The sequence below is a fragment of the Pelobates fuscus genome, chromosome 5 (genome assembly GCF_036172605.1).
Source record: "Pelobates fuscus isolate aPelFus1 chromosome 5, aPelFus1.pri, whole genome shotgun sequence".
Taxonomy (NCBI): Eukaryota; Metazoa; Chordata; class Amphibia; order Anura; family Pelobatidae; genus Pelobates; species Pelobates fuscus.
Genome location: NC_086321.1, coordinates 351470398 through 351497036, shown reverse-complemented (window position 1 = coordinate 351497036; position 26639 = coordinate 351470398). Strand labels below are relative to the sequence as shown.

At 44.4% G+C, this 26639-nt stretch overlaps 1 protein-coding gene across 3 annotated transcripts in view; it reads left to right on the top strand.

Annotated features, from left to right (window-relative positions):
• MFSD12 (major facilitator superfamily domain containing 12) overlaps positions 1-26639 on the top strand; it is a 70045-nt gene that overhangs the window by 16812 nt on the left and 26594 nt on the right. For all 3 annotated transcript variants that reach the window (XR_010090906.1, XM_063455916.1, XM_063455917.1), the window contains exons 4-6: positions 6277-6406; positions 25324-25530; positions 25615-25707. Coding sequence is in view for 2 of the 3 variants with exons in the window: in XM_063455916.1 (XP_063311986.1) it covers positions 6277-6406; positions 25324-25530; positions 25615-25707 (430 nt within the window). In the remaining variant the exon portion in view is untranslated. The remainder of the gene's footprint in view (positions 1-6276; positions 6407-25323; positions 25531-25614; positions 25708-26639) is intronic.

The window sequence follows — 26639 nt, the reverse complement described above, 5'->3', positions numbered from 1 at the left end:
TGCACAATTCTGTGTGCTGACTTTTTTTTTTATTCTTTATTTTTCATTGTGCAGGAGGTAACAGAGCATTGTACAGTGCCACGACGGCATACATAAAAAAGGTTAGAACACAGGTTTTCACATTTATGGCACGTAAATATCAGCACTTTTTTTTTTTTTTTTTTTTATGAAAAGAATATTACAAACCGGCTGTGCATACGCGTTTGGTGGTTAGTTTCAACAGTTTAAAGTTGAGTAGAAATCTAAGCACGCTAGACGTGGTGAATGTTATGCTATATAGAGAGAGTGTCATGAGAATGGGACACAAGTTAGGAACATTAGTATACTTAAGTACATTACAGCCATGTGTGCTGACTTCTTGACACTTCTTTGGTTTTACGTTTGGTGTTACAGGGATACTATAGGCACCAAAACAACTTTATTGACATACACTCGCCTAACAAGTTATAAGCTAGTCTATAATTTCATAAAATGGTGATAGTCCTGCATGTGCTTTAACGACTGGTAACTTGACGTACAATATGCCAGTTATTGTGTGTCTTTGACCCTCATTTTTTTTGACAAAATGTTTTCACAATGCAAATGCTACTGTTACCCATAGTATCTGTAACTGCACAGCCAAAAATAAAACAAACAAACACATTTTAAAGATTGTGGTTACTGCCCTTAAATCAGTGAGTTTGTGGCACACTTTGAAATGTCATGAGTTACATCTGTTTGCCAGAGTACACTGGTTGGTTGAAAACCAGTAATTTAACTCCTGCTAGGAGGTATTTTGAGGTATAGTTCACTCAGGTGTTTACATTCAAGGTAGAGTAATTGCACTCAATGATAAGGATGGAGAGTAGAGTTCATAGACCCAGGTAGGACTATATATTGAAAACAAACCTTGCCATTTTCTTGCGTATTGCTGAGCGCTGGTAAAAATGGGGACGTGCATCAATGCTTAACGTCTCATTAACGTTACCACTCCTTCTTATAAGCACTTGTTCTCATGCACTCACTTTATTGGCAATCCACCTTTCACCTTCTTTAACCTTTGCTACAGTCCTAATCCTCCCTGGATAGAATTGATAACATTGTGCAAACACATACTTAAAGATGATCCGAATATTTGGTGTTAATATTCCGTATTTACTCGAATCTAATGTGCACCTTTTAAAAAAAAAAAAAAAAAGTTGCCAAAATTTGACCTCACATTTGATTCGGGGTAAAATTCGAAATTTTCTGGCAAATTCACACAGACGAATTTCATTCCTGCAAATTCACGCAGGCTAATTTCGTTCCTGAAAGATGGCTTACGAAAGAATAGCCTTTACATGTAACACTAACATTTAAATACTATCAATGTTACTATTGCATTTGACAACAAACCTTTTCATTGTAGCACAATGTCGTATAGTCGTATCTTCTTGTATAAATGTGCATTACATTCGCCAGCAAAAAACACTTTTCAGCTTCCAGGTTTCAAAAATTGTGATGCACATTAGATTAGATGGCGCATTGGATTCGAGTAAATACGGTAGTTTAGTTTTTTCAGTACGGTTTACCCGAATCTCTGCATTCTTTGCCCTTTTGTTTGCAAATGTCATGAATGTACAGATAATTTCTCAAGTTTGGCTAGTACTAGCTGACGTGAGGGGCGGAGGGCTAAAGGAACACTCCCCAAAGACGTGTCAGAGAAAGGAAACCCTAACAAAGTCTATAGTATGTTTGTATATCTGTATAAAAATTTTTGCTTCCTGGTTTTAATTACATTTTTTTTTTTTTAAGTCAAGTGATGCATGTCCCTTTTTTAATAATGATAATAAATGATGAGACCAACACACAATATGACCTTTTTATAGCCAGTTCAGTTGCTTTATTTATTTATTCTCCCCCACCCCATCAGGAAAATATTTTATTTATTTTACCTTTTTGTATTCCCCACACGGTTCCTAATTCTTTGAATTATTGTTTAATATTTTGTCTGTGTGTACTTCATTTATTTATATTTTGTTTTTTATAAAAAAATGTTTTTTATCATTATTATATTAACAGTGTGTATGTTGACTATATATTGTTTAAAAAAAAACAAAACCTTGTATTTCTTGTTCATATGTTTGATACATTATTTGGCGGAGTTTGAGAGCTCAAGTGTGATCGAAACAAGCTGTATCTGTGTTCTATATTTTAAAAATTGTTGCATCAAACAATAAAAAGAGTTAGTGCCCTTTAACCACAACTGTCTCTTACTTGTGACAATACGGTGTGCAACTTTACTCTGGAAAGAGGAAGTATGCTTTGTGTTGTAACCACAGCAGTATCGTTCGAGAATAGTTCTAAAAAAAAAAAAACATCTCTGGTATAAAAATGAATCCCAGAAATCGCAATACAATACCATTTATTTATTCATAGTATCTGGTGGATAAGATCTAGGGCTGCAGAATACCAATAAAATGGCGACTTTAATGGGTTGCGTTATTGCTTGCTAGGGTAGCACAAATTGTAGACGTTCGTTAGACGTGTTTCTGTACTGTGGTTGTGTTTTTTTTTTATATATTTTTTTTTTTTATTCTTTAGACACAATGATAAGTGTCAAAGTAATAATGAACTTGATTCATTATTTTATAGGGGTACGCTGCATGTCCATTCAGGCTAATTTGATAAAAGTGCCGGTTTCTAAAGGAATCGGCACTTGTATTCATTTCTGTACAAACCCCTCCTAAAGGTCTCTCTTGATTTAACTCAGTTGGATGTTTTAGTTCACGGTGGAAGTGAGCGATTTCTCATAAGGAAGAATTGGTTTCAATGCTTCTGTTTTAGAAGTATTGTTGGTGGGTGGCCATTGCCTCTCAAATAGTAGATAAGATGTGCGGTGAAGATACTCTCGTGGTGCTGGAAGATTAAATGATTTTAAGGAAATAAATATGTTGGCATAATTTCCGAGTGCAAATCCTAATCCTGTGTACTTTTAATTAATACAGCATGATTGTACGCCACTGCACAAATCCAAAATTAAATAAATCACTGTTTAGTAGATATACCATGAATGGAAAAATACATTTAATGCATTTTTATTTTTTTTCTTCATTGGGGATATATCTTAAAAACGGCTTTAAAAGTTGCAGCTCTCTTGTCTGCTGCCTTTGCAAATCCCTCCCCTTCTAATCCCGCCCAGACTTTCTGTGGCTGTCCAATCACAGATTTTCCAATGCAGCTCAAAGAGAAGTCTCTACAAGGCAGGTGCTCTGGGCAATTGCTGCCTCTTGAGTTTAGCTCCACTGAGTTAAATAAACCAGGAAGTTACAAGACCGGTTGTGTGAGTGACCGCAAAGGGGGTGTAAACAAGGTTAATTTTAAATGTGCCACTTTCTACTGAATGCCGGTTTTCCACATATTTCACTAGCATGCAACTCTTTTACTGCAACTGGGGATTCTGGGTAGGAATGTGTCTACCCATTAACTTAACTTAACTTCTATATTCATTTCACGTATCTGGTCCGTTGCATTTTGAGTCTGATACTGAATGTAAGCATTCACTATGTATGTTTATGCTGAGAATAAGGTAATAGAAAAGGTTTTAGTTAGAAAGAAGCTGCGTTTATAAGCACTATATACTAGGGAAATCAGTAGAAAAGGAGCCCTGATATATGTATGGGTGTATATTTTGTGTATTAAGATCTTTTAATTTTTTTTTAAGTTGCGGCTTTATGTTACAATTGTTTTCACGGACCACTAGAGGCACCTAGATCACTTCACTGAAAGTGGCCCTTTAGTTTTAACCCTGCAATCTAAAGTATTGTTTGTAAAATCTGCAATGTTTTCATTGCAGGGTTAAACACGCCTCTAGTGGCTGCTTTCCGGACATCCACTAGAGACGATTCCCCTATTAGAACGGAGTCCGACTCTGTTCCGAATTAAATTCTGATCCTAGAGAGTCCATTGGCATGCCAATTTTAAGCACACGCACACTAGACTTCCAATGCTTACAACTTTTGATGATCTCCACTAGGAAGGCAGAGCAGCTTGCAGACACTCTCCTTTCAAACCCTCATGGAGGAAAGTGGTAGTCGCTATAGTATTCGGAATATATGTTTATTTTCTTAACGCTGTTGTGTTCCTTTTTGTTTGTTCACGTCCGCTTACACTCAATTCATAATAAAAAATTTGCAAATATATTAAAAGAAAACGCTGAAATTCGCATTCACACCCTTTACTATGACATTTGAAATTTTAGCTCAAATGCATTCCATTTATCTGGATAATCTTTGAGGAATTCCTACACTTTGTTTGGAGTCCACCTTCAATTCATTGGACATGATATGGAAAAGCACACACCTGTCTGCTGTATAGGGTTTCACCACTGTAAATGCATTTCAAAATACAAACCATGGGGTCAAAGGAACTGCCTGCAGAGCTCAAAGACCGGATTGTGTCAAGTCACAAAACTCAACACAAGGTTGAATTGAAGGTTCTCAAGAGCACAAGGCTGTCCATAATTTTTCATGGAAGAAGTTTGAAACAACCAGGACTCTTCCTAGACTGCTCGCCTGGCAAACCTTAGCAATTTTCTATAACCATATTCTATGGTCTGATGAAGCTGAGATTGAGCGGTTTGGCCTCAATTCAACACATCATGTCTGGAGGATACCTGGCACTGTTTATCACCTGTGCACTACCATGTCGTCAGTGAAGCATGGTGGTAGCTTTTATGCTTCGGAGATGTTTTCTGCAGCTGAAACTAGGAGACTGATAAGCATTAAAAGAAAGCTGTATACTGCAAAATGCAGAAATCTAATTGGTGAACTCCTGGTCCAAAGTGCTCAGGACCTCCAGAATGAGTTAAATGTTCACCTTCCAACAGTACAATGACCCTAAGCACACACTCGAGAGCATGAGAGGTGCTTAGGGACAACTCTGGAAATGTCCTAGAGTTGCTCTGCCAGACTCTGAACTTGAACTCAAGCATCTCTGGATTGACCTGAAAATGGCTGTTCACCGATGGTTTCTATCCAACCTAACAGCTCTTGAAAAGATTTGTGGAGATGAATGGCAGAAAGTATCCAAATCCAGGTGTACAAAACTTGGCTCGTCATACGCAAAAAGACTTGATGCTGTAATCACTGTCAAAGATACTTCAACTAAGTAATGAATTAAGGTTGTTAATACACTTGTTTGTAGTGTATGAGTTTATGTCCAGAACATGTGGGTGAAAAGAAATGCTGTAGAATTTGAAGGAGAATGGATACTCCATATAGAATTGTGGCAATAAGTGCAGATAAAAAGGGTGAGCCAGCTCTCTCATAATTTTAAAAACTGGGTCTACTAGCGTGTTTTTTGGGTTTTTTTTTTTTTTAGTGTTGAGTTGGTGAGAGAACCAGCATCTGTGGACACTTAATCTATAGAAGTCTGAAACTGCTGGCACAAATCTGCTAATGCAGATCTTGGTTTGAAGTCAATCCTCATCAAAATACTCATAACAATTGGCATGTTGTCTCTAGAGCAATGGTTCTCAAGTCACATCAACATTCCACATTGTAGGCATGTAACAAATCTGGGGATGGGCCTTGTGGAATAGGTTAGGATAGCCATGAGACTGGATATAGAAACAGAATATAATGGCAGATAAGAACCATTCGGCCCATCTAGTCTGCCCAATTTTTAAAAATACTTTCATTAGTCCCTGGCCTTATCTTATAGTTAGGATAGCCTTATGCCTATCCCAGGCATGCTTAAACTCCTTTACTGTGTTAACCTCTACCACTTCAGCTGGAAGGCTATTCCATGCATCCACTACCCTCTCAGTAAAGTAATACGTCTCGATATTATTTCTAAACCTTTGCCCCTCTAATTTAAGACTGTCTTCTTGTTGTGGTAGTTTTTTTTGTTGTTTTTTTAAATATAGTCTCCTCCTTTACTGTGTTGATTCCCTTTATGTATTTAAATGTTTCTATCATATCCCCCCTGTCTCGTCTTTCCTCCAAGCTATACATGTTAATATCCTTTAACCTCTTAAGGACCAAACTTCTGGAATAAAAGGGAATCATGACATGTCACACATGTCATGTGTCCTTAAGGTTCTTGATCAATACACCCAAACTGTTTTGGTGCCTATAGTATCCATTTAACCCCTTAAGGACCAAACTTCTGGAATAAAAGGGAATCATGACATGTCAGACATGTCATGTGTCCTTAAGGGGTTAAACCCTGTAACAATACCAAATATGTTTTTATTTTGCTGTCAAAAAAACTGTTTTTAGCAAAGCTATAATGATTTAAATTTGTGTTTTACAGATATGCTTTTACAGTCATGGCAAATATTGCAGTATATGCAGTAGCCTGGTTGCTGCTACATTTTCAGGTGGGCCAGACCAATCCCGAGGACTCAGAACACCTGGGCCCACAGGACGTTACCGTTTTTAGAGTGAGTATTGGGTGGGATTGTCAAAACGCAACTAATTACCGTATATACTCGAGTATAAGACGAGTTTTTCAGCACATTTTTTGTGCTGAAAAACACTCACTCGTCTTATATTCGAGTCAGTTGTCTGTATTATGGCAATTTTCATTGCCATAATACAGACAAGGACCGGGGGCTGTCAGGAAGCTGTAACTTACCTTCACCGCAGCTCCTGTCAGCTCCCTTCTCTCTCCTCCGTCCGTGCAGCTCCCAGGTCAGCTTCCTCTGCAACTCTCGCGAGAGCCGCGGGGTCAGAGCGTTGCCACGGGTTACCGTGGCAACGCTCCGCGCGGCCGCGAGAGTTGCAGAGGAAGCTGACCTGGGAGCTGCACGCACCGGAGGAGAGAGAAGGGAGCTGACAGGAGCTGCGGTGAAGGTAAGTTACAGCTTCCTGACAGCCCCCTCCTACAGCCCATCCACTGGACCACCAGGGAGTGAGAGCCCCCCTCCCTGGCCAGCTAACAAGCAGGGAGGGGGGACGAAAAAATAAATAAAAAAAATAATAATAATAAAAAAAAAATAATAATACAAAAAAATAATAACAAAAAAATATATAGATTACAATAATAATTAAATAATAATAATAATTAATAAAATGCCCACCCCCACCAATGCTCTGCACTCACACACACACTGCACTCACACACACACACACTGCACTCACACACACTGCATTCATACACACACTGCACTGCATTCATTATATACACACACTGCATTCATACATACACACTGCACTCATACATACACACTGCATTCACACTGCACTCATACACACTGCACTGCATTCATTATATACACACTGCACTCATACACACACACTGCACTCATATACACACACTGCACTCATATACACACACTGCACTCCATTCATTATATACACACTGCATTCATACATACACTGCATACACACTGCATTCATACATACACTGCATACACACTGCATTCATACATACACACTGCACTCATACATACACACTGCATTCATTATATACACACTGCACTCATATACACACTACACTGCATTCATTATATACACACTGCACTCATACAGACACACTGCACTCATACACACACTGCACTCCATTCATTATATACACACTGCATTCATACACACACTGCATACACACTGCATTCATACATACACACTGCACTCATACATACACACTGCACTCATACATACACACTGCACTCATACATACACACTGCATTCACACTGCACTCATACACACACTGCACTGCATTCATTATATACACACTGCACTCACACACTACACTGCATTCATTATATACACACTGCACTCATACACACACTGCACTGCATTCATTATATACACACTGCACTCATATACACACACTACACTGCATTCATTATATACACACTGCACTCATACACACACTGCACTCATACACACACTGCACTCATACACACACTGCACTCATATACACACACTGCACTCAATTCATTATATACACACTGCACTCAATTCATTATATACACACTGCACTCATACACACACTGCATTCATACATACACACTGCATTCGCACTGCATTCATTATATACACACTGCACTCACACACTGCATTCATTATATACACACTGCACACACACTGCACTCATACACACACTGCACTCATACACACACTGCACTCATACACACACTGCACTCATACACACACTGCACTCATACACACTGCACTCATACACACACTGCACTCATATACACACTGCATTCATACACACACTGCATTCATACACACACACACACACACACACACACACTGCATTCATTATATACACACACTGTAAATAAATATTCAGTTAATATAACTTTTTTAGGATCTAATTTTATTTAGAAATTTACCAGTAGCTGCTGCATTTCCCACCCTAGTCTTATACTCGAGTCAATAAGTCAATAAGTTTTTTGGGGTAAAATTAGGGGCCTCGGCTTATATTCGGGTCGGCTTATACTCGAGTATATACGGTACTCTTTGTAGGGGAAAAATTGTATTGAGCAGAAAGACACTTGCATACGATGATCTTGCAACTGTAAAGCTATTATTCTGCCAAACTCACATTTGCTTCTTATGTTACTTTTTTTTAAATCTAATTATGAACTTTTTTTTTTTTTTTTATATAAATTCTTTCTTTTTGTAGTGCTAGGATGGGTAACAAGCATATAATGACAGTTAGTGCGAAAAAAAAGAGGTGCAGTGGAGCCCAATGGAGAATTAAGTACCGGTAAGCTCCATATCCCCGGAGCTTATGGGGGGGGGGGGGTTGTGTTTGAGGAGCGAGTGCTAGTATAGGCGCATTGTATGAACTTTTTTTTTAATGCATTTTTTTCATTTGTCTGTCATTCTGTTGATCCCAAATGGATCAAAATAAGTATACAACACATCCTTGCACAGTGATTATCTTTCACACACAACATTTTTTTTTTTTTTAAATCAAAAGAAAATCGTTGGTATATTTTTAAGCTTTTAGAATCTATACATTTATTTTAGGATTTCTTTTTTTTTTTTTTTTTTTTTTTAACAACCCGTTTACTTAGGAAATTTTCACTCGTAATTGTGAGTTGTTTTGTTTCTCTCTATTTGTCTCTTTTTTTATTTATTTGTATTCTTGTGCATTCATTTTTGGTCCCCTTTCACGGTTTGTTTCAGTGTGCAGGTTCCTCTTTGTGGTATTTTTTAAATATAACTGCAGTTAACATTGTGGTCAGATCAGAAAGTGGTAAAAAAAACTCCCTAATGTTGTAAAGTAAACTTTAAAATATATAGTGGGAGTTTCAATGCAAAAACAAGTGCTGTTATGGGGCAATTGCTAAAGAAATGTAAACCAATAGAATGTCTTTTAAAGGGACACTATAGTCACCAGAACAACTACAGCTTAATGTAGTTGTTCTGGTGAGTTTAATCATTGTCTTCAGGCATTTTCATGTAAACACTGTCTGTTCAGAGAAAAGGTAGTGTTTACATTGCCCCTAGGGACACCTCCAAGTGACCACTCCTCAGATGGCCACTGGAGGTGCTTCCTGGTTCAATGCTGCACAGTAAGCAGCCCTGCTGTTAAGCATCTCCACGGGAAAGCATTGGACTGGCTAAAAATCTGCCATTTTGATGATGTCACAAAGGGGGCGGAGCAGGCGCCAGCAGACCCATGGAGAGCTGGAAATAAGGTTTTCAACTTTTATAGGGGGGTGTTAAGGGTGGGCAAGCACTATAGGGTCAGGAATACACGTTTGTGTTCCTGACCCTATAGTAATCCTTTAACCTTTTAGCACTTTGCACACATAATAGCACCTGTTCTGCCTTGGCAAATCTTTCATACTGCTGTACACAGATACAGGCACACACCAGACGTACTTTATATATTCACTGCGTTACGGATGTTAAAAATCCACTGTGCATATTGCACACCACCCAACTGTCAAAATTTAGGAAGGACGGTCCCTATTTTTAGCCCAAATCCCTCTATCCCTCTTATCCTAAAGGAACACTATAGGGTCAGGAAACCAAACCTGTATTCCAGACCTCATAGTGTTAAAACCACCATTTAGGTGGCTTGCCCCTCCTTGGCTCCCTTAGAAGGGGTTAAAACATACCTTATTTTTTTTTATTTTTTGTAAATATATTTTTTATTGTTTCACTCGCAAAAGTATACGTTCCACATCTCAATGACTGTAAATTATGAGACTCGCAGGTCTCCATTGGCTCGCTGAACGTGATACAAGTATACAACATCAATTTAACTGTGAACTGTGAGACACGCAGGTCTCTATTGGCAAGTACAGTGGGTAGCCATGCGTGCTACTTCAGATTAGTTTTGAACTGTGAGATACGCAGATCTCCATTAGCATATTCAATGTGTAGACATGTACATAACCTCAAATTAGCCTAATAGGTGTGCATCCCTGGGTGCAACATGTGTTCATACAGAGTTGGGGTGTGGGTCTTGTGTAAAAAAGCGCCATCTGAGGTCCGAGGCCCCCCATGTGGTAGGTTCCGTTAGATGTTTGGGCCGTACTAGAGGGTGTCAGTAGCAGTTGTCGTGGCCAGCAACTTTTGCGTAGTCGTTAGTGAGTGTGGGTTCTCAGGTCCCGTGTGCTATGTGGACCCGCCGGTCCCTCCTCGACCTTGTGTGTTACTACAAGGGGTCGTCACCCCCCTGGTCGTGCGTGGTCAGTGTCGTATCAGTCTCGACCGTCCATGTGGTCCGTCTAGTCTGTGTCCTGGTAGGTAGTCTATTTCCGGTTCTGATCCCCTGCGTGTGTGCCACAGCACGGCAGGGAGGTGTTATATGGGCTACCCCGGTCCTCCGCGATCCCCGAGGCCCAGGTAGGGTGCGCCCCCGCCCGGGTGTCGCGGGCCGCGGGTGACCAGTGGGCCAGCCAAAGGTTATGGGTTATGGCAGGGGGTGTCAGGTGGGCTAGGTCAGTCTGCGTCTGGGTCCTCAGATCGTCCTGGTACAGTCCCATCCCCGGGTTCGCGTTCCGCCCAGAAATTTGGAGTTGTCGCTCTCAGTAGCCAGTGCGTCCATGTGTTAAGATAAGTCTGGTGTGCGTTGTTTGCGGTGGCGTGGAGTTCTTCCAGTGACCTTAGTTCCTCCATTTGAGTGAACCACGCCCCCAACGGGGGTGTGTTCTGTTTTTTCCAGTGTTGTGGGATGATTGTTTTGGCTATGTTAAGGATGCGAATTGTCATTGATCGTTTGTATGCGGATCGAGAGGTTTTAGTGTGGTGTAGTAGCATTTCAGCCGGGCCGAAAGGTGGTGGGTCATCTGAGAATTGTCCAATAATTTTGTGTATGGTCTTCCAATACGGGGTTATCTTCTTACATTCCCACCAGATGTGCAGGAGCGTGCCCCTTTCCGTGCCGCATCTCCAGCACTCTGGGGGGCAGTCAGGGATACGCACGCTCAATGCGGCGGGCGTGCAGTACCAGTGAGTTAGCAGTTTATACGCTGTTTCTTGGGTCTTACTAAAAGTGGAGCAGTGGTGCGTCAAGTAGCATATTTTTTCCCATTCCGCGTTACTGAATGTGCGTCCCAGTGCTGCCTCCCATTTTCCCATAAAGCTGGGTTGTGCGGTCTGTGTTCGTGTCAGGAGTGAGGTGTACATGAGGGATACTCCGTGCGTCAGCGGGTCTGGGGTCAGACAGTGGTCTTCGAAGTATGTGGGGGCTCTTGTCAGGGCGGGCCCCTGTGGGAGCGTCGCGGTGTACGTCTGGATCTGTTTATACTTGAGGCGCGTCAGGAGGTTGTGTTCCCCTTCCCCTCCTAGTTCCCTCAGTGTTTTAAGTCCGCTCGTCTTGTAGACGTGTTTGAGTCTAGGTAGTGGGTCAGGTATAAGGGATTTGAACGCTCTAGGGTCCAGTCCAGGGGGGAAGCTCGGGTTGTGTATCAGGGGGAGCAGGGGCGATGGGTACGGTGCTAGGTCGTGTTTCCCTTTAGAGTTGTGCCACTCCTTCAGAGTAGCTTCTATGTATGGGGAGCATTTCTTGTTCTCGCTCCTTATCCCTGGGGGCACTGGCAGCCAAGGTAGTATTGAGATTGGGGCACCTGCGTCGTGTTCCTCTGCCTGTTTCCATTGTTTCTGGACCCCCGGTTTGGTCCATTCTATTATCCTAAGAAGGTGGCATGCTCTGTAATAGAGGGTGAAGTCTGGTAAGGCCAGGCCACCTCTATCTTTTGGCTGTGTCAGTAGTGTGTGTCTAAGTCTCGGTCGCTTCCCATTCCAGACGTATCTACCCAGGGCTGTGCGGAGTGTGGTGAAGAACGTGCGAGGGATCGTGATGGGGATGGTTTGGAGGAGGTATAGGAGGCGGGGGAGGAAATTCATTTTAACTACCTGTATCCTGCCTAGCCACGAAATGTGGGGGTGTGCCCATTCCTGCAGCTCGGTGCGGAACCGTGTGTGCATCGCGTCGAAATTTTCCCTGAGTATGTGCTTTTCGTGTGAGCCAGATACCTAAGTATTTAATTTTATGCGTGGCCCACTGGAATGTGTATTGGTGGCGTAACTGAGACGCCCTGTGTTCCGGGATGTCGATGTTCAGTATGTATGATTTCGCGAGATTTATTTTGAAGTTGGAGATCTTCCCGAAGTCCCGAAAGGCTTTCAGGATATTGGGGAGAGATACTTCCGGGTTCGTTACATAGAAAAGCAGGTCATCTGCATACGCCGCTACTTTATGGTGGTTCGTCCCTGCCTGGACTCCCATTATGTCGGGGTTATCCCTAATCGCTACCATGAGTGGTTCGAGAGCTAGGACGAAAAGTAACGGGGAGAGAGGGCATCCCTGTCGGGTACCATTTAGAATGTCGAACGGTGCTGATAGCGCCCCGTTAATTATCACTTGGGCTGAGGGTTGTGAGTAGAGGGCTGTTATCCACCCCATGATTCCCGGGCCCAGGCCAGCGTGTGTCAGTGTCCGGAACAGATAGTTCCAGCTGACTCTGTCGAAGGCCTTCTCCGCGTCTGTCGACAGCAGGAGAAGGTTGCTTCTTCTGCGTTTGTCACCGTGTATCAGCGTGAGGGTGCGTATAGTGTTATCTCGGGCCTCCCTTCCCGTCACAAATCCCACCTGGTCCGGATGTACCAGTGTGGGTATGTGTGCCTGCAGTCTCGTGGCTAATATTTTAGCTAGTAATTTAAGGTCGCAGTTTATGAGGGATATGGGTCGATAACTCCCGCAGTGTTCTACGTCTTTGCCCTCCTTAGGGAGGATGGTGATATGGGCCGCCAGTGTTTGTTTGGGGAAGCGGTGTCCCTCCCTTATGGCATTAAATGCCGTAACCAGGGGGGCGTACAGTATGTCGGCGTATGCCTTATAGTAGCACAGTGGGAGGCCGTCAGGGCCCGGGCTTTTGCCTGGTGCCGTCCGTTTGATAGCCGCGGCTAGCTCCTCTTGTGTGATTGTTTCGTCTAGTAAGGTCGCCGTGTCCCGATCTAGTGTGGGTATAGTGTGGTTGGCAAGGTAATCGTCAATTGCTTCCGACAGTCGCGTGGTTGCCTGTGTCGATGTCGGGCTCGGGAGCGCGTACAGGTCGGCATAGTACGACCTGATTACTTCCTGTATCCTGGCGGGGAGTCTGTGTAGTGTGTTCTTGTTGTCGCGGATGCGGTCAATATATGTCTGTTGTCTGCGTTTAGCAAGCATCCGTGCCAGGAGTCTGCCACTCTTGTTGCCATGTAACGAGAAGAATGCCTTATGCCGCAGCGCATCTCTGTGGTATCGAGTTTGTAGTAGTTTGGTCAGGTCCCTACGTAATGAGAGCAGTTGTTCCTGTTGTGCTTGTGTCTGTTGGGTTTTGTTGAGGGTGTCTATGGTCTGAATGTCTGCTAGGAGTGTGGTCATTCTCTTCTCCCTCAATGTTTTCTGTGTGGCGCCCTGTCTGATGAAGTGACCCCTGACTACACTTTTGTGTGCCTCCCATACTATCGTCGGGGTCGTTTGGTCGGGTGTGTTGATGGAGAAGTACTCCCTGAGGGTCGATGCTATGTCCGCCTTGACAGTGGGATCTGATAGCAGGTATTCATTGAGTCTCCACTTGGCTACTCTGGGACGGAATAGTGGTGAGGCCAGTGTGAGCGTCACCGGGGCGTGGTCTGACCACGTCGCTGTGCCATGTTCTGTCTGTAGGACCAGTGGTAGGTGATAGTGTTGGAGGAAGAAGTAATCTATCCTGGTGTATGTGTTGTGTGGGTGTGAAAAAAATGTGTAATCCCGTTCGTCCGGGTGGAGGGCCCTCCAGCTATCTACTAGTTTGTATTTAACGAGGAGAGTTTTGATTGTGGATAGGTGTTGGGTCGGGACTTGTGAGGTGCCGGTGGATGAGTCCCACTTCGGGTCTAGCGTCAGATTAAAGTCTCCGCCTAAAACTAGTATGCCCTCAGTGAATGCTGCCAGTTTGCGGAGAGTCTGCGAGAAAAACCTATGGTGTCTCTGGTTGGGGGCGTACACATTGGCGAACGTGTACGTCTGGCCCGCTATTGTCCCTTTCAGGAACACATATCTACCTTCCCTGTCCATTTGGACTCCTGTCTCCTGGAGGGGTACCCTTTTGTGTATAAGTATTGCTGCACCTCTCGCCTTGCCACCGTGGTAGTCGCTAAAATACCCTGTAGTGTATCGGTGGTCCCGTAGCTTGGGTCTGGACCCTTCTCTAAAATGTGTCTCCTGTAGGTACACTATGGACGCACTGGCCGCGTGAAAGTCCCGCAGAGCAGCTGCTCTGCGTTCAGGCTTGTTCAGGCCTCTCGCATTCAGGGATATGATCGTAAGGTTGGCCGGTGTGAGTGACATCTCTAGGACCCGTCAGTCCGTCAGTCGTCTGTTAGTAAGGGGGTCTGTGTAGCGTCTGGGTGAGGGGGTTAGGGATTAGGTTTGTGGGATTCCGCCGCGTCAGTGGCGTTAGAGTGAGGCGTCCAGGCGGTCCCTAAGACCTGAGCCTAGTAGAGGGCCCAGTGTCTCGGCCGCCTTTGTGTGGCGCCTGTCTCTTGGGGGAGTAGGAGGAAGGCCTAGGCCTCCGAGTAAGCCGTGGTCCCGCTGTGTGCGGACTGTCGTGGGCGAGTCACCTTGTGATCTCTTGTCAACCCTGACCGTCCTACTCAGTCGGTTTCCCTTATGTCTCCTTCGTGGCTCTATCAGTAGCTGTAACATAAGTATGCGTGTCCTCGCCTGAGGTGTGTGGGGCAAATGCGTTTCGGCAACAGCAAGCAACAGTATATAAAAGCAGTTAAACACAATAACAGTAAACATGTATTAAGATTTACATTTAAATATGAATACAGGCGTTAGGATATGGTGGCACCCATCCCATATCATAAAGGCCCAGCCCCCAGGCAGCCCAATGTTGTGTTCTCGAGGTCCGTGTCGTGAGGCCTATGTGGGCCTCTCTTTATTGCCCCCCCCCCCCCTCCGTGTTACCTTCTCGGGGACACAATGAGTGTAATCTAGTCACCATCCGGGGGCCCGAGCGGACCGAGACCCCGCACCCCCGCCTGCTCCTGGGTAGGTCATCACAGGTCGATATGGGGGGTGCGGTTGCCCGGCCCGGTCTGCGACCCCCGTTCCTAGGGCTCTGCGTCCCCCCCTCAAACGGTGTTCCATCTCCATGTTTCCTCCCTCCCCCACCCACCCTCTCGGAGGCCCGGGCGCGCTGGGTCCCCGTCCCCCCGGCCCGCTCCTGAGAAGGTCATCACGGGTCTATTAAGGAGGATACGGTAACCCAGCCCGCCCCGCAGCCCCCGATCTCCGGATACAATTGCATAGCATACATAGGGAATCCCCCCCCCTTCCCGCTCCCGTTTAGATGCATCCCCAGCCTAGCCCTCCCCCGGTCCCCCTTCAGGTGTGGGTAGGCCCCTGGGCCGCGAGGCCGGTGTTAGGTTTGTACTTGCGGTTTTCGGGCAGCGAGATAGAGTCCCCTGGAGCTCTTGCTCCATTCAGTCCTGGCCGGCCCTGAGGCCCGGGGTGACCAAGATCGATTCCGTATTTATGCAGCAGAGTCTGTGGCTGGTGTGTCGCAATCTGTGGCAGTCTCTAGGGCCTCCTTAAGCTCTTCGCTGCTTGGATCAGCGCCCCTGGGTCGTGATTCCCTGTGGGGCGAGGGGGTCTGTGAGTAGGGGTGGGTGGTGGTGTCTCTAGTTCCAGGTGTGGGTTGTAAGGTCCGTGATAGATCGCAAAACATACCTTATTTTAATGCCGCGTAGGTCCGCCGGCGCTGTCCCCGCCCCCAATCCTCCTCCTCAGAATTTACTATTTTTAGCCAATCCAATGCTTTTTAGATTGGTTGAAATCTGCAAGGAATCACGATGGGGACAGGGCCAAGCACCGTCTTGGCCAATCAGCATCTCCTCACAGAATTGCATTAAATCAATGCATCTCTACGAGAAAATGCCAGCGTCTCCATGCAGAGCGTGAAGAATCTGAATGACAGTGCTGCTCACTCTGCAGCACTGCCCCAGGAAGCACCTCCAGTGGCCAATGTAAGCAATGCCTTTTCTCTGAATATAATAATAATATTATTAAAGGAATACTATAGACATCAAAACAACTTAAGCGTAATAAAGCGGTATTAGTATATAGATCAAGTCCGTACAGACTCGCTGCTCTATTCACTGCCATTTAGGAGTTAAATCACTTTTGTTTCTGTTTAAATGGTTTAATTTAAATCACATCTTACATTTACAATAGTAGGTTTTCACTTTAATTGATGAGGCTCCTGCCGTTTCTACAGAGTAGGGGATAAACAATTCTAAATTAAACAGAATGTGCAATAAAGAAAGTGTAAACTTTAGATTTCTTTACATAAAGCGTTTAGGAAGGCTGTGTAAGTCACATGCAGAGAGGTGTGACTATGGTGTATAAAAAGTGATTTTTAACTCCTAAATGGCAGAGAATTGATCAATGAGACTACAGGAGCAAAATCTATACAGCAAAGTAACTTCACTAAAGTTGTTTTGGTGCATATAGTATTCCTTTAAGTATACAGGTGTAATGAAAAGAATGACAAATGGAACACCACAAGCAACTGTATGTGGAGTTGATTTCTTTGGAAACGCTTATAACTCCTCCCAATCAAAGCACTGACACTTGGGTTAAATATATTAAAGATGGGTTAAAACAAACAGCCTTTGTAATTTCTAATTTTAAGGAACACTATAGGGTTAGGAGCAAAAACATGTACTGTATTGTTACAACACCACCTAGCTCCCTGATCCCTACTGCCTCCCTAAATATAGTCAAATTTTACTTTTATTTCAGTCTGCTGCTGGCTCTACAACCGATCTGCCTGCTTGTCTGACATCATCAGAAGAGGTGATCTGAGCCAATCACAATGCTTTCCAATGGGAAAGCATTGGATTGTCTCAGCGTGTCCAGGAAGCAGATCGTGGGCAGAGCCAGCAGAAGCCGAACACAGCCCTGGCCAATCAGCATCTCCTAATAGAAATGCATTGAATCAATGCATCTCTATAAGGAAAGTTTAGTGTCTCCATGCAGAGGGTGGAGACACTGAATGTCAGTCACACTGCAGCACTGTCCCAGGAAGCACCTCTAGAAGCCATCTGAGGAGTGGTCAATGAAGGTGTCCTTAGGCTGTAATGTAAACACTGCCTTTTCTTTAAAAAAGGTGTTTGCTGCAAAAAGGGAATGATTATACTCAACAGAACAAATACAATAAGCTGTAGTTCTGGTAAATATAGTGTCCCTTTAATTTTTTTACTTTTTGCAGTTTGCTATTTTACTCTAAGGGTAACACAGCCTACTAAGTACTTGATAATAAATTATTAGAGGGGCACTAGGTGAGACACCAGGCAACTGTCAGGACAGCGGGGCTGGACTCCAATATCAGGGCTGTGCTGCCAAAATCAAGATGGTTGGGAGGCCTGCATACCCCTTACTCTAAGAAATTATTTCTGTTCATATCAGTAACGCTATCAGGATTTCCTAGCTAAAGTAGTAGAGCGTGGTCTGTGACTGACATCTACAAGCCTCCCTGTAATGCTGAAGTACCAACATGCTCTCCATACCAATCACGCTGTGATTGGTGCTGGGCAGCTGTCAAAACCCATCAGTGATCACAGTCGGCAGTATGGCATGCAGGGAGACTTTGTCAGGAGCTTAGCGTGATCCACTACACTGTGGTGTTTTCAATGGGTTCATACCTGGGTCTCCATGGTGTAAACAGGGATTTGACCCTGCCTTAGGGAATAGTTCAAATATTGTAACTACTACAGTCCACTAAAGTGGTTATGGTGTCAGAAATGCCCTGGTGCCCTCATGAAGTAATTTGCCAAGTCATTTTAGAATGGTTTGATAATTTACCTGGTTCCTGGAGAATCTGGTCATCTCCATTGCGATATGCAGGGCAACTCTCAACCAATTATTATGGTCCTGTATCGGGCCTTCATAGCTTATTGACAGCATCTGATGTGTCCTGCAGATGAAGACTGGATGATGTGCACCCCTGGAAACGGGTAAGTTTTCAAACCATTCTGGTTCTGACCTATTACTGTGGGAGGGTACCAGGCACCACAGCCACTACAGGTCACTTTCTTACAGTGCTCATTGAAATGTTTCTTTACGCCAAGGTTTGTAATTTTTGTAAAAACCATGCAATAGTCCAGAAATATGTCTGTACTGGCTAAACTACTAAGAAATACAGGGAGAAAAAAAAAGCATTTGGCAGCGAGCGCGTCTTGTGCAGAACACCGCCGCGCATGCGCCAATCAATTAGTCTCTATGAAATAGAGTTTCCCTTTGCTATTTGGACAGAAGTGCTTGGAGGAAATGGCTCTTATGGCTGTCACAGTCAGGTGTTTAAACCCTACAATGTAAACATTGCTGTCTTTGCAAAATGGCAATGTTCTAAAGATAAAAGCATCCCTTTATCCTTCATTCCCACTGCATCAACTCCACATACAGTTGCTTGTGGTGTTCTATTTGTCATTCTTTTCATTACACCTGTATACTTAAAGGGATACTATATGCACTAAAACAACTTTCCTGGCTAATCATGGCAGCATCACTTATGGGTAGCTCCTCCCTTAGCAGTCACAGGACAGGAATTAATTAGATTAATTAATTAGTTAGACTGATGGGTATAAAGAGTCCCTCCTCCCCTTACACCTCAGTCTTTTTTCCTGTCCTTAGCAAGTTCTACAGGACTTTTAAAAAAAAAATTTTTTATGGCCACCTTCCTGCGTTTGTCGTGGGTTCGTTCCAAATGGAGTTCAGCCTCTCTTCATTTGAAGGACCCAGTAAACAGCCTGCATGAGCAGGACTAACTGGGTCAGGTTCAGTGTAAGTACTGAACTGCTGCGTGGGATTTGGTGTTCTGAGGGAAACACGGCTACAGGTAATCTGAGACTATGGGGTTGGTCCTCCTTAAAAATTCCCCTTGTTGTTTGTCTTGCCCCTAGCAACTGGGGTCTAAAAATTCCCTCCCCTGGCATTGGTGGCAGTGTTTGAGATCCATACTATGGGGGTCCTCCTTGGGGGGACCCTGTTTACTTACTGGTGTGCTGAGTGATCTTTCCTGAGGGCGGAGTCCCTCTCTGCTGAAGCAGGGGTGCCCTCTGTTGTTGCCTGTGGGTTCCTGGTGTGGCCAGCGTGGTTGGCTGGAACACAGTGTGCGTTCCAGCAGGCGGAAGTGACGTCGTGGCCGGGCCGCCGGTGTGCGTTCCAGTGGTCTGCGCATGCGCGTCCGGACGCTTCCCGGCTCTATTTAAACTCTGTGATACAGCTTTCTCTGCCTAGGCGCTGTATCAGCTGTTCAAGAGCTGGCATTTCGGTTCCTGAGTTCTCTGCAGTTTCTGCATTTGCTGTTTTGCCTGGCTGCCTGGAGGAATTTTTCTGTCATTTGAGGTAGGATTTCTAACTCTTCTGTGCTGCTGATTTGGGGGTTTTCTTTCTTGTCAGTTTGCCTCTGCCTCCTTTTGGGATCTGTGTATTGAATTCCCTTTGATTCTCCTTTTTAGTATGGATTCTCCCTCTGCCTCTGCAAGATCCCTCTCTAGAAAACATAGGTGAGCCATTAACAGGTTCTTTGAGGACCTAAAACCGAATAGACCTACCTTCCCGGTGCATTCCTCGATCAGGGACATGATCCTTCAAGAATGGAATAAGCCAGAAAGGAAATCCACCTTGAAAAATAAATTCACGTGGATGTATCCTTTCTCTGCCGTGGACTGCTGCCTGTGGAATTCGGTTCCTAAGATTGACGCTGCGGTGATTCATATGGCAAAGAAAACTACGCTTCCTATTGACTCCATGGCATATCTCAGAGAGCCTATGGAAAAGCGTATGGATGGAGATTTGATTAAAGCCTACTTGGCCCTGGGCTCCGCCCTTCATCCGTCAGTGGCTCTGACCACTTTTTCCAGGGCCTTAGGAGTGTGGCTCACTAATTTGGAGGAGGACATTGACCGGGGTGTCCGTAGGGAACATCTTTTGGAGAGCCTCAAGGACATTAGCCTTGCCACGGAATTCTGTTCAGAAGCCTCCCTAGACATCACTCGCATGATTGCCAAGAGTATGGCCCTGTCTGTGGCTTCTAGAAGGGCCTTATGGCTTCATTTGTGGGGAGCGGACTATGCCTCTAAGGCGTCCTTGTGTGGCCTTCCATTCCAGGGGGATCTCCTATTTGGCGGAGATAAAATTCTGGAGGATGCTATTCAAAAAGCTGCTGATTGGGGGGGGAAGCATTTTTGCCTCAGGTGAGCAGAAAGAGCTTTCCCTCCTCCTGGAAGAATAAGCGCTTCAAGGATCGGTCCTTTCGGGACAGCAGGAGCTATAAACCGGGAAGGGAGTATTCCAGAAATTCTTCATGGAAATCCTTCTCACACTCTTCTTACAATAAGGCTTCCAGAGGAAGAGGAGCTAGAACCTGTGGGAAGAACTTCTGAAGGTCTTCAGGCCCGTTCGGGGACTGTGGGAGGAAGACTGAAGTTCTTCTACCCCGTGTGGGCCAAAAATATTTCGGACGTGTGGGTAACTTCCATCATAAAGGACGGTTACAGGATAGAATTTTCCTCTCGCCCAAAATCCGCTTTCTTCAAAAAATCCTGGGTGTTGGTAGGCACCAAACGAAGGGCCATGAGGACCTGCATTTCTACTCTTCTGGAACAAAAAGTGGTGGGAGAAGTTCCAAGGCAGGAAAGGTTCCTTGGGGTTTACTCCACAGTGTTCTTGGCCCCAAAACCCCAGGGAAAGTGGCATCTCATCTTGAACTTGAAAGGGGTAAACTCCATGCTTGACGTAAGAACATTCAAAATGGAATCGTTACAGACCATCTTGAAGAGCGTCAAAAGAGGAGACTGGATGACCTCCATAGACTTGAGGGACGCCTACTACCAAATCCCCATAAACCAAAATCATATGCAGTTTCTCAGGTTCTGGGCGCTAGGAAGGCACTTTCCGTTCCGGGGACTACCGTTTGGCGTCAAGAACGTTCTCGAAAGTTCTTGTCACTTTGATAGCCTTCATAAGGGAGAAAGGAATCGAGATCTTCCATTACCTGGACGACATCCGTATCATAGGTCCATCTCAAAGGATGGTAGCTCATCATACATTGGTGGCGATGAATATTCTTCAAGACCACGGCTGGCTTCTGAACGTAGAGAAAAGCTCCCTTATTCCTTCTCAGACGATCATATTCCTCGGAGCAGTGATAAACACCGTATCTGCCCATGTATTCCTGTCTCCAGAAAGGGTCACGAAAATCAGAGGCAAAGTAGGGAAGCTACAAGGTCTCGAGACTGCCTCTGCAAGAGAAGTCATGAGTCTCATGGGTTCTTTGACATCAACTATTGGGTTGGTAAAATGGGCCCAGTGGAAGTTTCGTCCGGTCCAGAATTGCTTCCTTCTCCAGTTCGACAGAGTGGGAACAGATTGGGAGCAAAGGATCTCTTTACCCCTGCCCGTGAGGAAAGGGTTGAACTGGTGGAAGAACAAGAAGAATTTGGCAACAGGCTTCCTGTTGGAAGAACCTCCTTGGAAGGTTATTACAACAGATGCCAGTTCTTTTGGATGGGAAGGGACTTTTGGATGGGCCTCCAGGGAAGTGGACCCGAGAAGAGTCAGCTACACTCAAATCTAAGAGAACTGAGAGCTGTTACCAAGGCCATCTTGGTGTTCCTACCACGGATCTTAAATTCTTGGGTGCTAATCAAAACAGACAACAGAGCGGTTGCTTCATATGTGAACAACCAAGGGGGCACAAGAAGAAGATTGCTCTTGAAGGAACTGGCTCCCTTTGACAATCGCCATGACCAATCTACGGGGTCTGAAGGCGATTTATCTTCCAGGTTCGGAGAACGTGACTGCGGACTTCCTCAGCAGGAAGGAAATTCTTCCGGGAGAATGGAAACTTCACCCGGCAGTCTTTGCATGGATTGCCCGTCAGTGGGGCATGCCCCAGATCGACCTGATGGCGTCCTCCCAGAATCATCAGGTGGAGAATTACTTCTCTCTCCACCCGGACAGTCAGGCAATGGGCCAGGATGCTCTCTCTCTTCCTTGGTCATTCGATCTGGGGTATGCGTTCCCTCCCCTACCCATGATACCCAGGTTCCTGCGGAAGGTTTGGTCGGAAGGAAAGAAGGTTATTGCCATAATTCCGATTTGGCCTCGGAGGCCGTGGTTCCCCCTATTGTCTATGATGAGCCAGGAACAACCTCTGCCTCTTCCTGTTATGGAAGATCTGCTAACGCAGGGCCCAATATTCCATCCTCACCTGGAACGCCTCAGATTGGGGGTATGGGTCTTGAAAACGAAAGACTTCAACGACTAGGTCTCTCAGAAGCAGTGGTCAATACCCTTTTGCAATCAAGGAAAGCTTCTATTTCCTCATGCTACCATAGGATCTGGGAATGGGCTTCGGCCAAACACGTCGACTTCCTGTATCCTCGCAATACTGAAATCTTGGAGTTCCTGCAAGAGGGTCTGGAGAAGGGCCTTAGCCTCAGCACTCTTAGGGTTCAGTCTTTGCTCTTTCAGCTTTATGCAACATCTCATGGACTTCAGATCCTTTGACCTCCAGGTTCTTCAAGGCAGCTTTCAGGTTGAGACCTCCTTCCAGATCTACTACCCCTCCTTGGGACCTTCCTCTGGTGCTCGGTTACCTAACTGAGGATCTGTTCGTTCCTCTTGAGAGTTTGGATGCTACCCTCCTGACGTATAAAACTTTGTTTTTGGTGGCAATTACTTCCGCAAGAAGAATTTCGGAGATTAAAGCATTTTCTACCTTATCTTCTTGTCTACAATTCTATCATGATAGGGTGTGCCTGAAGCCAAAACCAGAGTTTCTTCCTAAAGTGGTCTCTCAGTTTCATCTCTCTCAAGAAGTGGTTCTTCCATCATTCTACCCCAATCCTTCTTCGCAAGAGGAGGTTAGGTGGCAACGTTTGGATGTCATGAACTGCCTGTCTATGTACCTTCAGCGTTCTGAGTCTTACAGAAAAACTGATCAACTCTTCATTTTACCTTCAGGAGCCAGGAGAAGTGAGGCGGCCTCTTTATCTACATTAAAACGTTGGATTGCACTAGTGATCAGGAAAGCATACATCTCTAAAAATCGATCTCCTCCAATGAAGATAAGAACTCATTCTACCAGAGCAGTGTCGACTTCATGGGCTAATTGGGTAGAGGTTCCATACGATGATATTTGTAGGGCAGCTACCTGGTCTTCCCCGATGACGTTCTTGAAACACAAGTTGGATGTGGATACTCCTTCCACTTTCTTTTGGGAAGGGTGGCCTATCTACGGTTTCCTTATCCCGTTGATATTCAATTTCTTTGCGGCATTGAGACTGTTTAGTGTCTTTTTTCTCGAGTTTTATATTCCCACCCTATTATTAAGTGAGCTTGGGTATTACCCATAAGTGATGCTGCCATGATTAGCCAGGAGTAGAGAAAATTTATGACAAACTTACCGTAATTTTCTTTTCCTGGCTATTTCTCCTGGCAGCATCAGGGTTCCCGCCCATTTTCTTATTTTTTTCAGCTTTATAATTTGACTGAGGTGTAAGGGGAGGAGAGACTCTTTATACCCATCAGTCTGACTAATTAATCTAATTAATTCCTGTCCTATGACTGCTAAGGGAGGAGCTACCCATAAGTGATGCTGCCATGAGAAATTGCCAGGAAAAGAAAATTACGGTAAGTTTGTCGTAAATTTTCTCTTAGTGAAGTTACTGTGCTGTATAGATTTTGCTCCTGTAGTCTCATTGCTCAATTCTCTGCCATTTAGGAGTTAAAAATCACTTTTTATACACCATAGTCACACCTCTCCGCATGTGACTTTAATAGAAGATTTTAGCAGTATACTCCCATGAAGTAAGCACTATGGTCATGCTTTAGGTCAGGCATAGGCAACCTTTGGCACTCCAGATGTTTTGGACTACACCTCCCATGATGCTTTGTCAGCTTTATGGGTGTAAGAGCATTATGGGGGATGTAGTCCGCAACATCTTGGGTGCCGAAGGTTGCCTACCCCTGCTTTAGGTAAATGAAGTGATGTGGGTGCCAAGTTCCAGTGGGTGCCATTTTGCAAAGAAAGCAATGTTTACATTGTAGGGGTTAAACACCTCACTGTGACAGCCATAAGAGCCGTTTCCTCCAAGCACTTCTGTCCAAATAACAAAGTGAAACTCTATTTCATAGAGACTATCTGATTGGCGCATGCGCGGCGGTGTTCTGCACAAGGCGCGCTCGCTGCCGAATGCTTTTCTGTAAGAAAACATTGGATTGGCTAAAATTGACTGAAGCATGGGAAAAAAGCTGAGTGAAACCGCTTTACTTCCTTCAGACAGGAGGAGGGGAAACACACCCCTGAACTTCTAGGGATTCTGCATACTGCCTCGTTAATAATTTGTAATTTTTTTTTTTTTTTTAAGGCTGGTTGGCATTGAACGCTCATGATATCGATAACACATTAATATGCGCAAAAATAATCTGCCTCATCAATGCAGATTCCTGAAGTGGGCTCTACCCAGACCAGGAAGTAGCATAGCATTATCAGCCAATTACAGTCCTCGGCCTTCAATGGCAACATTGAGCAAAGCTCCCAAACCCGTTGAAAGGCATGAATGAAACTGCTGTTGTATATAATAAGCCACGGCAAGGATTCTCACATTCGATAGCAGGATTTTATAAGTTTGACAAATAGCAAGTGAAGACTATTACCGAAATCAACAGCGGAAACTGACCAACTGATTTAGTTTGTGTTTAAGATATATAGAAGACTTTCACTCTGCCATTGGTAACGTTGTGATGTAAAAGAATTGTTCAGAGCTCTGAATACATTTCTGCATACGCACCGTTTCGCTCATTTAAAAACGAATCAAAAATAAAATTGTCTTTTGCAGGCTTTAGCCCTAATCATGGTGGGATTGGGTGCTTTGTTCTCGCTGGTTTTCCACCTTGGAACGAAGGAAAAGCCGCACAGTTTTCAATATCTTGTCGAATCGGATGATGCAGAAGCTGATCCACCTAACGAACAACCCAAATTCTCCAGTCCAGCCAAACCATTCGTGCGATGGAACAGGTGGCTTTTGGAACCGTCATTCTATCAGGTAAAAGAAGATAACATGCAAGGTTTTGGGGGAGGTTTAAATTTTTAACTGGGGGGTTTTCTCACCGTTGTTCATTTCCTGCAGATGGCTCTTCTGTACATGTGTACACGGCTCATAGTGAACCTATCCCAGACGTATATAGCTGTTTACTTGACCTATTCCTTATATCTACCCAAGGTAAGAATCTTCATAAACCTACACTCTGAATATTTTTCTTTTTTTTTCTTTTCTTCTTTTAAAAGTATTGCTGTGTTTACCTTTTCAAGACTTCATTTATGACTATGGCTGATTCGTCACTTGTGCTGTATAGTTATTACACTGTAATCTCGCACGATGTCATTGTGTTTGTAAATATATGACTAGCGAGGGCTTTCTTATATTGCTCTGTGCTTGCTATGTTAGCGTTATTGTCTTGTCTTTTCTTCCTCCTCTATCTCACTGTCCATCTTATCGGTTGAAAGATAGTTACCACGTTCTGCTTGCTGTTTTTTTTCTTCTAACTACAACTGTAGACCGTGAGAAATACCTAATTTTATTATTTAAACAGATGTATAAATGCTCCCAGATACAAGAGTGAAGTACCTTGCCCTCTGAGAGGGAGTTAGACAGACCTATGGTAATATATTAAGTTAGTATATTAATATGCTAGTAACCAGAGATGTATGCTGAACTTCAAAGCTAATCAAACAGCATATCAGAATTCTAAAATTAACTTGAGGTGACCCAAACTGGATTGGGTCGAGCAGTAGAATGCTTAGAAGGCCCTGCTCACAAGGCCATAATCAGCCGATTCAACTTTGGACACCAAGCACAGATCCCAAAGGCATCTAGAAGACCCAGGTGCTCAGGTGCTCGGTGACCGTTAGATGCTGACAGGGACCCATGTGCCATGGGGACGGCAACAGCCTGCCAAAGTTATCAGAAGCCGTGGCCTTGTGACCCAAGGTGAAAATTATATGAGAACCGGATTCTCTCCTGTAACCGGGGATACACGGCTCGACGTTGCCAGAATTGTGGAGGAGCTCCAGCATGTGCTTTCTCGTGAGCATAACCATCCTTTGGACACGAGACACTTAAAGAAGGAAGTATAGTTTTGGTCTGCTTTGCAG